A 12348-nucleotide genomic window follows, 5' to 3' on the forward strand; every position below is an offset into this window, starting at 1 on the left:
TCATTCAAACCAAACACATGGTAAGTGAGTTTCTTATATATCAATTTGAAATGTGGAAAATGTAGTTAACAAGTGACTTGCAGATCTCTCAATATATTTCATTCTATGTATGAAATTCCCTGCAAAAGTGATGTGTTTTAGAGACAAAGCTAACAGTAGTGACAGGATTTTTTGAAAAGATCTCTCTCTCTGTGAAACATTTTTCTTTCCCCCCCCCCCAATTGCAACAGTGAGTGTATGAGAGTATTGTCCTTGAAGGACAATCAAGGGCTTATTCTGATGTTTTCTAGTGAGTAACAAATGTCTTCATGGTGTGGCGGCGGCCTCCGTGGCCGCCAAGAAAGCCAGGTTGGAGGTGGAGGCAGCAGTGTCAATGAGCCGCGGGAGCACTGCTTCCATTGTCACACCTCCTCCTTCTTCTGCTTCTTTTGCAGTCATGGCGGTAGTTGCTGTGCCTTGTAGTGAGATGTTGTCCCTTCTGCCAGTTGGTTCATCCGTGTCCAGTCTGTCCTCTGCCCCCCTCACCGCCATTGTGACGCCGCCCCCCCCCCCGGCCAATACAGTGGTGTATGACCCTGTGTGGTCATTCAGAGAGAAGCCTGAGGAGAGCTTGGTTTCAGGGACAGTGGCTCTGAGGAGCCCAATCTGTAGTTCCCCTCCCGCGGCACGCCTGAGCCCTGCTCAGAATGCTGCTGGGTTGGGTCTGCAGGATCCTGCAGTTCCTTTGTCTTCTCTCTGTGAAGAGGCTCCAGTGCAGCCTCTGGCTGGCATTGCTACTTGTCTGTGCTGTGCTAAGCAGCTGAAGAAGAGAGGGATTTTATGCACTCACTTCTTCTCTCACTCTCATTGTTTCTGTTGTGCTTGCAACAATGACTTCTGTCTCTCTGTAAGTATCATCTCACAGAAAGATATCATGTCAGTTCTGACAAGAAGTCTAGATGCTCAAGCAGTACAGAGTGAGAGTCTCAGAGCTTCAAGTGTTGACAGATTTCATCAAGGCTGAGGAGGTTTCTCTTGCTCATCTGCAAAAGGAGGTGAAAGTGTGAATCTCTGAGATGAAAAAACACCTCAGAATGACTGATCTCAAGAAGAGGTTAGCCAGCATCATCATTGAAAGTGTCACAGAGATCAATCACTGATTAAAGAGAATCTCACTTCAGTTGAAACAGATGACTGAGATACTTTATAAGTTGATAAGTTAATACTTTCAGTATCTCTCATACTCTTCTGCAGCATGCTCTTCTACAGTGCTGCAGCACTAACTTCTCAGCAGATAAAGATGTCAGTGTCAGAGACTTCAACAGTGAAGAATGAGTTTGATGAGAGTGTGATTATTGATGAGTAGGCTCTGGTCCTTCTTTTTACTTTTTTAATGAGCTGTGACTCTATTAGAATAGCAGCGGCTTGCAGGTTGATAATATTAATCTTTTTATTAGTTTTCAATATCTCTTTTCTCTAACTGCTTCAGGAATTTTACACTTGTGTAGTCTTATTAAACTTCTAAAAACCCTTTGAGAGAAAATAGAAGAAGAGTGCTACAGAGCCTACAAGACACTAGCTCACTATCATGAGATCATCTCTAAAAAAACCCTTTGAGAAAAATGAGAAGTCTCAAGCAGCATTTCTTGCTCAACATCTCTGGTGTGTAACAGAGCAGTCTCTACTAGTCATCTCATAGATTGCAATCTCTTTCTCAGCATTTTTCAAATGCTCAAGCAGTTCTCATGAATTCTCTGACAATGAATATTCTTCTCATTTGATGAGATATTGAAGCTTGCTATAATGTGTTCACTTATTCAATATTTCCTTCACAAGATATTCAGTATCACTCTCAATCTCAATATCATTCAGCTGAGGTGACTCCATCTCAAGGTATTGCTTATAGGGCTTCAAATAGAAAATGTGAAAAACAGGATAAATTAATTTCAATTCTGTGAGTAATTTCAACTCATATACCTGTTTATTCACTACTCTTGTTATCAGAAAAGGTTCTAGTCACTACTCACTGAGCTTCTTACACAGTCTCATTGTCTTGATGTTCTTTGCTGAAAGTAGCACTTGATCCTCTATTGAGAACTTCATCAGAAGATATTTTCAATTATAGTATTTCATCTATCACTTCTGAACACAGTAAATGCTTTTTGCTGCCTTCTTATGAATTTTATTTAAAAGCTTCAATCTTGCTTTTACTTCTGACACTGAGAGATACTTCATTCTCTGTATCTGTCTGATATTCTGACTGCCTATTCTTCTCTTTGAAACATTGTCTGCGATGTCACTGAGTAATGAAGGATTATATTCATAACAAGCATAGAAAGAAGATACCTTTAAGATTGCATTCTTTGTATTGTTATATGTGAATTCAGCAGTCAGAAGGTGTTTGAGCTAATCATTCTGATGATATGAACAGAACACTCAAAGATGCTGTTCTAGTGTCTGATTCTGGTGTTCAGTCTGGCCATCAGTCTGCGGATGAAATGCGATACTGAGAAGACATCTTATTATAAGATGATAGCAAAAAGTCAACCAGTATTTACTGATGAAGAGGGATTCTTGATCTGTTATCAATGATTTCAGAGCACTGTGATCATGAATAATAATATCTAAAAACAGGTCAGTCAATTCAGAGGCTTTAATCTTTTTATGAGTAGAAATATATCTGATCATCTTTGTGAAGCAGTTAACAATGACCAAAATTGAGTTATATTCTTTGACTCTTGTCAACTTCAGCAGGTCAACTATGAAATTCATCAATAGATTCTGTCATGAGTTTTTTGAAACAGGCAGTGATACTAACTTACTGTATTGCTTATGCTGCAGAATCTTTATTCTTTGACAGATATTGCAAGTTTCAATATACTCTTTGACATCTGTCTGAAGCTTGTTTCAAGTGTATTTACATTTTAGAAGCTTCTCAGTCTTCTCTAACTCAAAGTGCCCTGTATGAGAATCATCATGATGAATTCTCAATAACTTCTAGCACACTGCTCTGCTACAAGGGATGAAGACTGAATTATTCAGCAGTAGGAGTTCACATTCTCCTAGTTATCAGTGACTTGGTTTCTTAGCAGCAGTGCCCTGCCCAGAGTCTGTCTCTTTTAAGTTCAAACTGAATTCTTTCTTCTTCAACTTTTGAATTCAAGCTGCAGTAGAGGCATCCTTCTTCTGTAACTCATCAATGAATTTCAAAAGTAGTTAGATTGAAAGATTGTAGACTGTTTCATCCTTTGTCAATTCAATGATTGTAAGACATAATATGAGAAGCTCATGATCTTCAGTGTCAGTCTCCTGTGAGGACTCAGGTTCTCTTTCACCTTCTATACTGAGTCATGCAGCTGCCTCTTCAGCGCTGTTCCCAAGCTTTAGAGAACCTTAACCCCCTGCAGTCAGCTTCTTCTGCAGTGATGACAGAGATTCTTTTATAGAATTCTTCTCTGCATCAATGATATTATAATCAGGCTGTCTAGACAGCACATTGACAGGGTTAAGCTGATCTGAACAGTATCAGATATAGAAATCATACTTCAAAAGCAGCTTCACTCACCTGGCTTGACATTCTGTCAAGCTCTTTGTTGTCAAGAAGTAACACAGATTTGCATGATCAGTGAGAACTTGTACTGAGTACTTACTACTCTGAAGATAATATCATCAGATCTTAAAGAATTCAACAATTGCTAACATCTTCTGATTATGAATATTATACCTTCTCTGTGTGAGCAATAACTTCTTGAAGAAGAAGGTCACTGATCTTCATTTGTGATATCTTGTAAACTCTGTGAAAAAGCCTTCTCTCACAGACAATTCATTGCCTGTTTTCTCAGAAGTGATTATCTTCTGATTCTTTCAACATTGAAAGGTCTCTGATATCAACTGTGAAAAGATTTCACAGATCTCATTCTCAGATGCATCAGTCTCACACTGACTGAGTAAGTCAGAGTTAAAATGATTCAGCATCATGACATCTGTGAAAGCTTGTTTCAATTTCACAAATGCCTGCACAGCACCTTGAGTGAGAGTAAATAGTCCTGTTTTTCTGTCTTTCACACTTCTCTTCAACAGATCTGTAAGAGAGGCAGTAATTCATGAATATGCATAGATGAATCATCTGTAGAAATTCACAAATTCTAGAAACACCTGTACCTTGTGATATGTCTGTGGCACTGGCCAGTTCTCAATGATGAAGACCTAGCTTCTATTCATTGAAATGTCATTCACTTCAACAACATAATCTAAGAAATCAATCTCCTGCATGTAGAATGAGCATTTTTCAGTGTTTGCATAGAGTTGATACTGTCTCAAGCAACTCAACACTTCTCAAACATGAGTATCATGTTCTTCCTCTGATTTCAAGAAGATTAAAATGTCATCTAGGTATACTATGCAGGAGATGTCAACAAGGCTCTGCAGCACCTCATTTATATAGGCCTGAAAGATGGCTGAAGTGTTATAAAGACTAAAAGGCAAAACAAGATATTCAAAATTGCTGTACTTGGTACAAAAAGTCATTTTTCAAACATCATCTTTGTTAACTCTGATTCTATGATAGACATTCTGTATATCAATCTTCAAGAACATCTTTACTTCAGATAATTGATTGATCATCTTGTTAATTAATGATAATGAATAGCAATTCTTAACTGTCATCTTATTGAGGCCTCTGTAGTCTATGCATAGACATAGTCTATCATCCTTCTTGAGCACAAAGAGTATAGGCGCCCCTGTCAGACTCTTTGATGAATATATTCAGTTCTTTGATTGCACTTCTTCAAGATATTTGCACAGAACATTCAACTCCTTTACAGACAAGTTATAAAGAGGCCTGTATGATATCATTACACCATCTTCAAGGCAAATCTTATGTTGTATCTTGATGTCAGAAAACTTCACTGCTTCCTTTTTCAAAAAGACATTCTTAAAATCTGTAAAAAGACATCATATACATCTGTCTTCAATGACAGATACTGCTGCTAATCTTGCAGCAAGGATGATGACTTCTTCACCTGTCTTCAAGTCTCAATCACCTGCTACACAGTATATCAACTCAATCTTTTTCTCAAGATTCTTTTGATAAAACTCTTCAGGTTCCTCTATCACTGCCTCTTTATCAGTGAGATGATACTGCCACATCTGAGTGACTCAGTCAATGAGAGGATTGTTTTCTCTCAATCACAGAAGATCTAGAATGATGTTCTCATCTATGATGTTGACTGTATGAAGAAGCAGACTGCTCTTCTTGAAGATTTCTTCTGAGTCTGTGATCACACACTTTGCTTGAATTATGTCAAAACAGTGACATTTCATTTCATCTATAAATTTTGCATGATCTGACAGACCTATCTTCTTTCAACTCTTCATCAAAGAAAAGAAATAGAATATGAAGTTAGTATTCACTTCAGAGTCAAGTAGACATCTCACTAGTATCTTCTTATTCAGAGTATGCATTGTGATTGTAACATAAACTTGAAGATATGAGAATTGTCAATTCTTTTCTTTCTCTTCTTTATCTTCTGTGGATACATTTGTCAGAAGAGGAGTTAACTTTAAGAAGATGTCTTCTCAGTTTCTTCTCTTCTTTGACTTCTTGTAATCACTGACATAGTGATCATCAGCTCTGCAGTTGAAACAGAGATCTTTGTCAAATCTTTTTTAACATTTCTTTACAGTGAGTGAAGAATCAGAATACTTGAAATTCTTCTTTACTTTCTCTGCACTGAAGTCATCATGACACTGTTTAGATCCTGTCATTGATTACTTAGAAGAGGTCTTGTTGACCTTTTTCTCAGAGGATTGATTATTCAAATAGATTTGAGAAGCCAGGTTGACAAGCTCAGTGTAATTAGTTAATGAACTCTGATACTGTGATATTATTGTCTGCACTTTATAAGTCAGCTTCACAAGATAAAGCTGTGTTTTTAATTGATTCAAATCATCAGTCAATTCCTCTCAATATTCTTCAAATCTTGTGTTGAAATCAGAAGGATTTTCATCATCTCATTGATGTAATGAGTTAAACTACTGTGCTGCTGTGAAGCTGCAGTTGCAGTAGTCTTCAATTTGATTCAGTAGAAAGTTCTTGAATTCTTCTCAAGTCATGATAGTATTGATACACTCAAGCTCCCTCTTCTTGATGACTCAAGTAGTTGCAGAGATGCCTTCAAGAAGGTTGACAGCATATATTACTTATATCTCCATGAGTATTATACTGGCTCGGGTTAAGGCGGAATTTCTGTTCAAGGATACAGATAAAGCTGTGGAATTCAGACAAGGTGTTTTCCTTGTATCTCAGTGAATCTCTGATCTTAATCTCTCTATCTCCATAATAGATGTAGGTGTGTAGAGGCTGCGGCGGTGGCAGGGCGGTTGAAGAGCCCATGTCAAAATGCACAGTGGGTTCAGGAATCTCGGATTCCTGTCAGGGTAGAGGTGTACACACTCTAGGGGATGATGTAGTGTTTTCCCCAGAGGGTGAGATCAGGTCGGTCCCAGCATGGGTGTGTGAGGCCATATCAGTCTATTAGAGCTTGACTGATTCAAATGTGTAATCAGGTTGAGTGATTCAAATTGTAACATGGTGGGACTGAAGTGATGACTAGTCAGCAGTGTCATGTAGAGATAGTTGTTTGAGAAGCTGTATGAGTGAGCTTGACTATCTTGCTTGAATAGCGAGCTTGTAGGCTACAGGGTTATTGTGAGGATATCACAGATATGATACTTAGTATACTAAGAAGATTGTATAAGGCACACAGTAACTCTTGTATATATTATTCCTCTAGGAGGAAAGAAATGAATCACTGGCTTCTTTGATGAGGAGCCAGCATCTAGCTATTCTATATAGACAATGGGCGGATACCCTCCTCCCATTCCACGGGTGAGGATAGCCGGAGCGATACCTCAGCGGCGCCTCATTGCCAAGGAAGAGTAATCTGCTGACCTCATATAGAAGCGGGGTTCTCATATCCATCAATCAGATCTTCCTATGATATATCCGAATGATGTCATAGGGCGGTTGGAAACCGGTTTGGACAGCCTGCGGGATGAATGGAATCATCCGCATGGAAGTGATGGGCCGTGTGGAACCGCAACGGGGCCTTGGCGCGGCCGGGAGCGTGACATCAGAATACAAAAACTGTTTATAAATTACAGTATTTCAACACCTTCAGATAGTTTGAAATCATTTAAAAATATTATGATAAAAGAAAAGAGAACATAGTCTTAAAGATAGACATATTAAATAGATAGAGAAAAGAATAGAAGAAAATAAGTATAGTAAAGAGAGTTATAGAATAAGATCTCTGCAGTTTATATCTTAAGCTATATACATATTTTAACACTCTATATAACTGATCACTGCCTCTGTTCTCTTGAGCTCACTTCAGGAATTATTATTCTCTCTAAAGAGCTGCTGCTCAGCTAGCTTCTGTAACTAGCTTATTTATAAGTGAGATTCTCACTAAGAATAATATCAGAGTTACTCAATTCTGGATAAGTCTCTAATCTTTCTGCTGTCAATCTCAGCATTTCAGTCTATCAATTGACTGTCACAGTCTTGCTTGCATTAATTATCTATTAAGAGTGTCTAGGTCTTGTCTCATCTAGATTCTTGCTAGGCTCAGAGTGTTCTAATTGAATAGTTTTTAAATCTCATTTCTCAGAAGTGAGTGTCTACAGTGAAGAGAATGAGACCTGACTAGTTAAGCTTGACAATAATTCACTATTCTGCAGACACTCTAGATCTCAATCACTCTAGTACTGATCTAACTTGAAGTGCTCAGAAGACTGTTAACTCTAAGATCAGTGAGAATTAGTACTCAGAAACCTCTGAGATGAACATCTTAAGCTTGATAATGATTTACTATAGTGCATCTGAGAGTCTCTGATACTGTTTTATAACTTAACAGTGAAAGCTGTGATTAAGATGATTCTTGCAGAGTTCGAACCTGCTCTCTCTTGACATTCATTCCCCGGGAGAAAGGCCGCTAATTGAGGCTTCATAGTAGCATAGTTAATCACTACGCCACTGAGCCTGCTAAGATATACACTACTATATATTCTCTATCAAGACTTTCCCTCTTCAGAGTCTTGATATTATAGAGAATATAAGTCTGTTTCTATATAATAATATAAATATTGCCAGCAGAATATAGAGAAACTTATTATTTATATTTTAAAATAGAAAACTTTGTCAATGATTATATCAATATAGAGTTAATTCTCAAATTCAATAGAAATCTAGTGTTGCTGTTCTCAATTCCTTGCAGAATCTATTGAATATTGAGATATTAAAACTAGATTTAATATATCTCACTGTGCAGGGATTAAAGGCTCAGTCAGATCTTGAGATATACTGATTTTATAGTTGTTGATGTGCTGTTAACTTGTTATCTGCTGATTATGTATTGAATGCTGTTGCTGAGGTATCTTTTTGTATTATTCTGCCGGGAGTGGGCCAGATTGAGAGGGGTAGTACAAGGGTGAGACTTGATGTTGAAGTCTAGATACACTGACGACAGACTGTGAAGGTTGCACTTCAGAAGTGTCTGTTGGTTATGTGCTTGATATTATCACCGAGGTATCTTTTTGTATTTTTCTGCCGGGGATGGGCCAGATTGGGAAGGGCGGTACGAGGGTGGGACTTGGTGTTGATGTTTTGGAACATCAAAGGTGGACAGGGTTTTCGCGGAGGTTGCTTCTCAGATATCTCCACAATTACAGATCGGGGATCTTCCAAAATCAAGAAGATTGGCGCATATGGCTATGTCTCTTCACCTTACAATTTGTATGGCACTTTGGCCCGGGGTTGTGGTGTGGTAGGGGTGAACGGGGGATAATCCCACACGGGAGTTTTGAACAACGTCTAGTTCACGTTTGGCTGGATATCTCCACCACCACACGGGGTATGCGGTCGGCGATGGGGTCCAAATGCTCGTATGATCGAGGGCTTTTCGATGGATCTATCGGCGGGTTCTTATTCGAAAAATCGAGCGAGTTCGTGGTGGGGCGGTTCGGATATTCTCATCTATAATACAGCTGAAACTAGAACATGGCTATTTCAAATCTCATATACAAAGATTTGATGATAGATTTGATTCAATAGAATGCTCATTCTGCAATGTAAATGAGAATCCTGAGTATATTATAATGCACTGTGCATTATACAATAGTCTCAGAGTCAGATTGAAAGAGAAGTATGATCTAAATCAATTAAATATGAGATTCTTATTCTCAACTGAGACAGGAATTAAATACTTAATAGACTTTCTATCAGAAACTCAAGCAGCTACAAGAAAATGACTAAATTCAGAAATGTCTGAATATGAAGAGATGGAAATCAATCAGATATAGGCTGTTAAAACAGCTATATACTATCTTTTAATAATTTGTTTTATTACAGTCTCTCTTTACTTTATTTTTTTCTTTCAATTCCTTTCTATCTATCTATTTAATGTGTCTATCTTTAAGACTGTGTTCTCTTTTCCTTTGTCATGATATCGTCAAATGGTTTCAAAGTATCAGAAGATGTTAAAACACTGCAATTTGTAAACAGTTTTTGTATTCTGAGCTGAAATTTTCTGATTTTGCATATCTGAAATTGATGAATGTATAATAGTTAACTTTACAGATATAGGAAAAACCCTGAGAACTAAAAGTTCTCAGGTAGATGTCATAGTCTCTGACTGCATACATCTATAATTGAAGAATAATAATAATAATAAACTGATGAATTAACTTATTACAGAATGAAACTGATCTGTACAAGAGATCTGTCATCTGCTTCTTGATATCTCTCTTCAAAGTGGTTTCTGTGTTTTCATAAGTATTGACTGCCGCCCAGAGAATCAACATCAACAGATATATAGTATTGAGAATAGCATTCTTGAGTGTGAGATCTTGCTTCTCTGTAAGTTCAAAGCTCAGCCTGCATTCACGAAGAATATCATGTTTTTGCAGTATTTACAGTACTATAATCATCGTCACTCAACTCAGCCTCATTTACAGACCTGTGCAAATGCCTGCATGTTGATATTCTATTCAATATACAAATCAGTAAATCACTCAGAGAATTATATCTGTGTCAAGTTACACTTACATCATCTCTTCTGTGAAATTGACAATCTTAAAGTGATTGATGATCTCATCTTCTCAGATTTTGCAGGTGTCTATGAGTTTTGTAAAAATGCTCACAATTATCTCTCTGATACTTATGCAGAAGATATTCTGAAATCAGAACCTGAGATTGATGATGATCTGTAACCTGAAGAATCAGAGCTTCTCAATTCTTGAAATGATCTTATAGCTCTACTACCTGGTGATCTCTGCAATATCACTGAGCAAAGTGAGAATTCTATCAGAAATCACTCTCTTGATTGTGAGTATAATTGATCTCTACATATTGACACTCATCTGAATCTTGATACAGACTTTTGAAATTAAATGAAAGAGAAGCATTCTGAGAATACTACTCTTCAGTTCTCTGACATATATAATGATTTGAAGTCAGATCAGCAACTTTTATTTGATCTGATTACAGATCATTATTATAGCTATCTCAATAAGAAGAATGAGAAACCTCTGCTAATTAATTTAGATGATAAGACTGACACTGATAAAATATATGTTATTGCAGTTCTGTTCATAGCTTTGCAGAATATGACTGTAGAATATGACTGTTCTATGCTAATTATTTAAGCAGCTTTAACTGAAGTTACAGCTCATACAATTAGCAGCTGTATCTTGCACTTCTTATTTCAACTATCTGTCAAATCTATTTCTAGATTTGAACTTCTCAATACACAAATACTACAAGCTTTACAGACAAGTATGTAAGCAGTCTGATATCTCATCATTGATGAGAAATCTATGATTGAAATTCACCAGCTCAGTTGAATTGATCAGACCTGCAAAGTAATATACTCTGAGAACTGTAATCTTTCTTTTGACAGCCTCAGTATCATTCTTGCAGGAGATTTCTATCAGCTACTCTCTATTTTGCAAAAGCTGCTTTTCTTCAATAAGCAGTTGAATAATATTGATGATATTAGTGGCTGCTACATATACTACAAGTTTGACAAGACTATTCAACTTACAGTTATTCATCATCAGTAAGGAGCTGATTCAGAGACAGTCAGATTCTGTCAAGTTCTTGATAGCCTTCATGAGAAAAAGATGATTATAAAGGATTGAAAGTTTCTTACTAACTGTATTCAGGCAGTCATTTCTCATCAAGTATCTCATTTTATAGATGCTATTTGACTTTATTCAACAAAGAATGCAGTTCATGTCTACAATCTCCATGCTATTATGAAATCTTGTCAATCTGTCATTAATATCTATACAGACAACAGTATTATGAAAAATACAGAATTATCTTCAGATGTGACAGATAATCTGCATCAACTTCTTTCATTATTCATTAACTACTAAATCATGCTTACTGCTAACATCTGAATAGAATGTGAATTGATTAATGAAGCACTGAGTTATATCTGTGATATTGTATAAAGCTCATAAATCACTAATTCTTGAGAGAAGAGTTTCTTTGTATTACTTGTGAAATTTGATAAGTATGACAGCTTAATATATATACAATTCAACAGCTGCAGACTTGTCTCTATCTTTCATATCTGTTATGCATTCATTCTTGAAAATCTTGTCTGTATCTGCATGCAATTTCTCATAACTCTTATCTATATCATTACAGTTTATAAATTTCAAGATCTATCACTTAATAAGATTATTCTGAACATTATTAAGAAGAACTTTGCAGCTGACTTAACTTATGTTGCTTTCTCACAGACGAAGTCCTATCAAGAATTACTCTTTAAGAAGACATTTGATTATCACAGATTTTATAAAGATGAATTTAATACAATGAAAATGAGATGTTTGAATACAGAGAGATATGAACTGTAACATATAAGTAATAATCACTAAGATCTATTATTACTTTACTAATTATCTGCAGTTTATTATAACTTCTATTGCAGCTTTTTCACTCTCATCTCTTTCTTCAGTGTGTACAGGCATCTTTGACTTAACAATTCACTGATTCTCATCAGTAAGACACTTGCTCTGTAACTTACTACTTTCAAGCTTTGATAATCTATATAATGCAGATCTCAATAATTACAAGAATTTAAGAATTTGAATGCTGGTTTTTTTTATAATAGTCACTTTGCAGATAATTATGTATTCAAATATCAGTGAATCTATATCTGTAAAACACTAAGTGTTGATGAGTTAATACATAGTGAGCCAGTCACTCATATAAAATATAGTAGTAGTAGTAATAGATTGTAATCTTAATTAAGTCAAATTATTAAATAATCGAATAATCAGTTATTGCAGTAG

General features: G+C 36.4%; 2 protein-coding genes across 2 annotated transcripts; one reads left to right on the top strand and one right to left on the bottom strand.

Moving 5' to 3' along the window:
• Positions 1-306: 306 nt before the first annotated feature.
• BDCG_17308 (uncharacterized protein) lies at positions 307-531 on the bottom strand (the record flags this gene model as incomplete). Its single annotated transcript, XM_045426451.1, has 1 exon — positions 307-531. One exon carries the CDS (start codon positions 529-531, stop codon positions 307-309), a length of 225 nt encoding a protein of 74 aa, XP_045281679.1.
• Positions 532-869: 338 nt separating this feature from the next.
• On the top strand, positions 870-1345 carry BDCG_17309 (uncharacterized protein; the record flags this gene model as incomplete). Its single annotated transcript, XM_045426452.1, has 3 exons — positions 870-886; positions 956-1040; positions 1271-1345. The coding sequence occupies 3 exons, from the start codon at positions 870-872 to the stop codon at positions 1343-1345; spliced, it is 177 nt and encodes a 58-aa protein (XP_045281680.1).
• Positions 1346-12348: the final 11003 nt, after the last annotated feature.

This window comes from Blastomyces dermatitidis (assembly GCF_000003525.1).
Source record: "Blastomyces dermatitidis ER-3 genomic scaffold supercont1.6, whole genome shotgun sequence".
Taxonomy (NCBI): domain Eukaryota; kingdom Fungi; phylum Ascomycota; class Eurotiomycetes; order Onygenales; family Ajellomycetaceae; genus Blastomyces; species Blastomyces dermatitidis.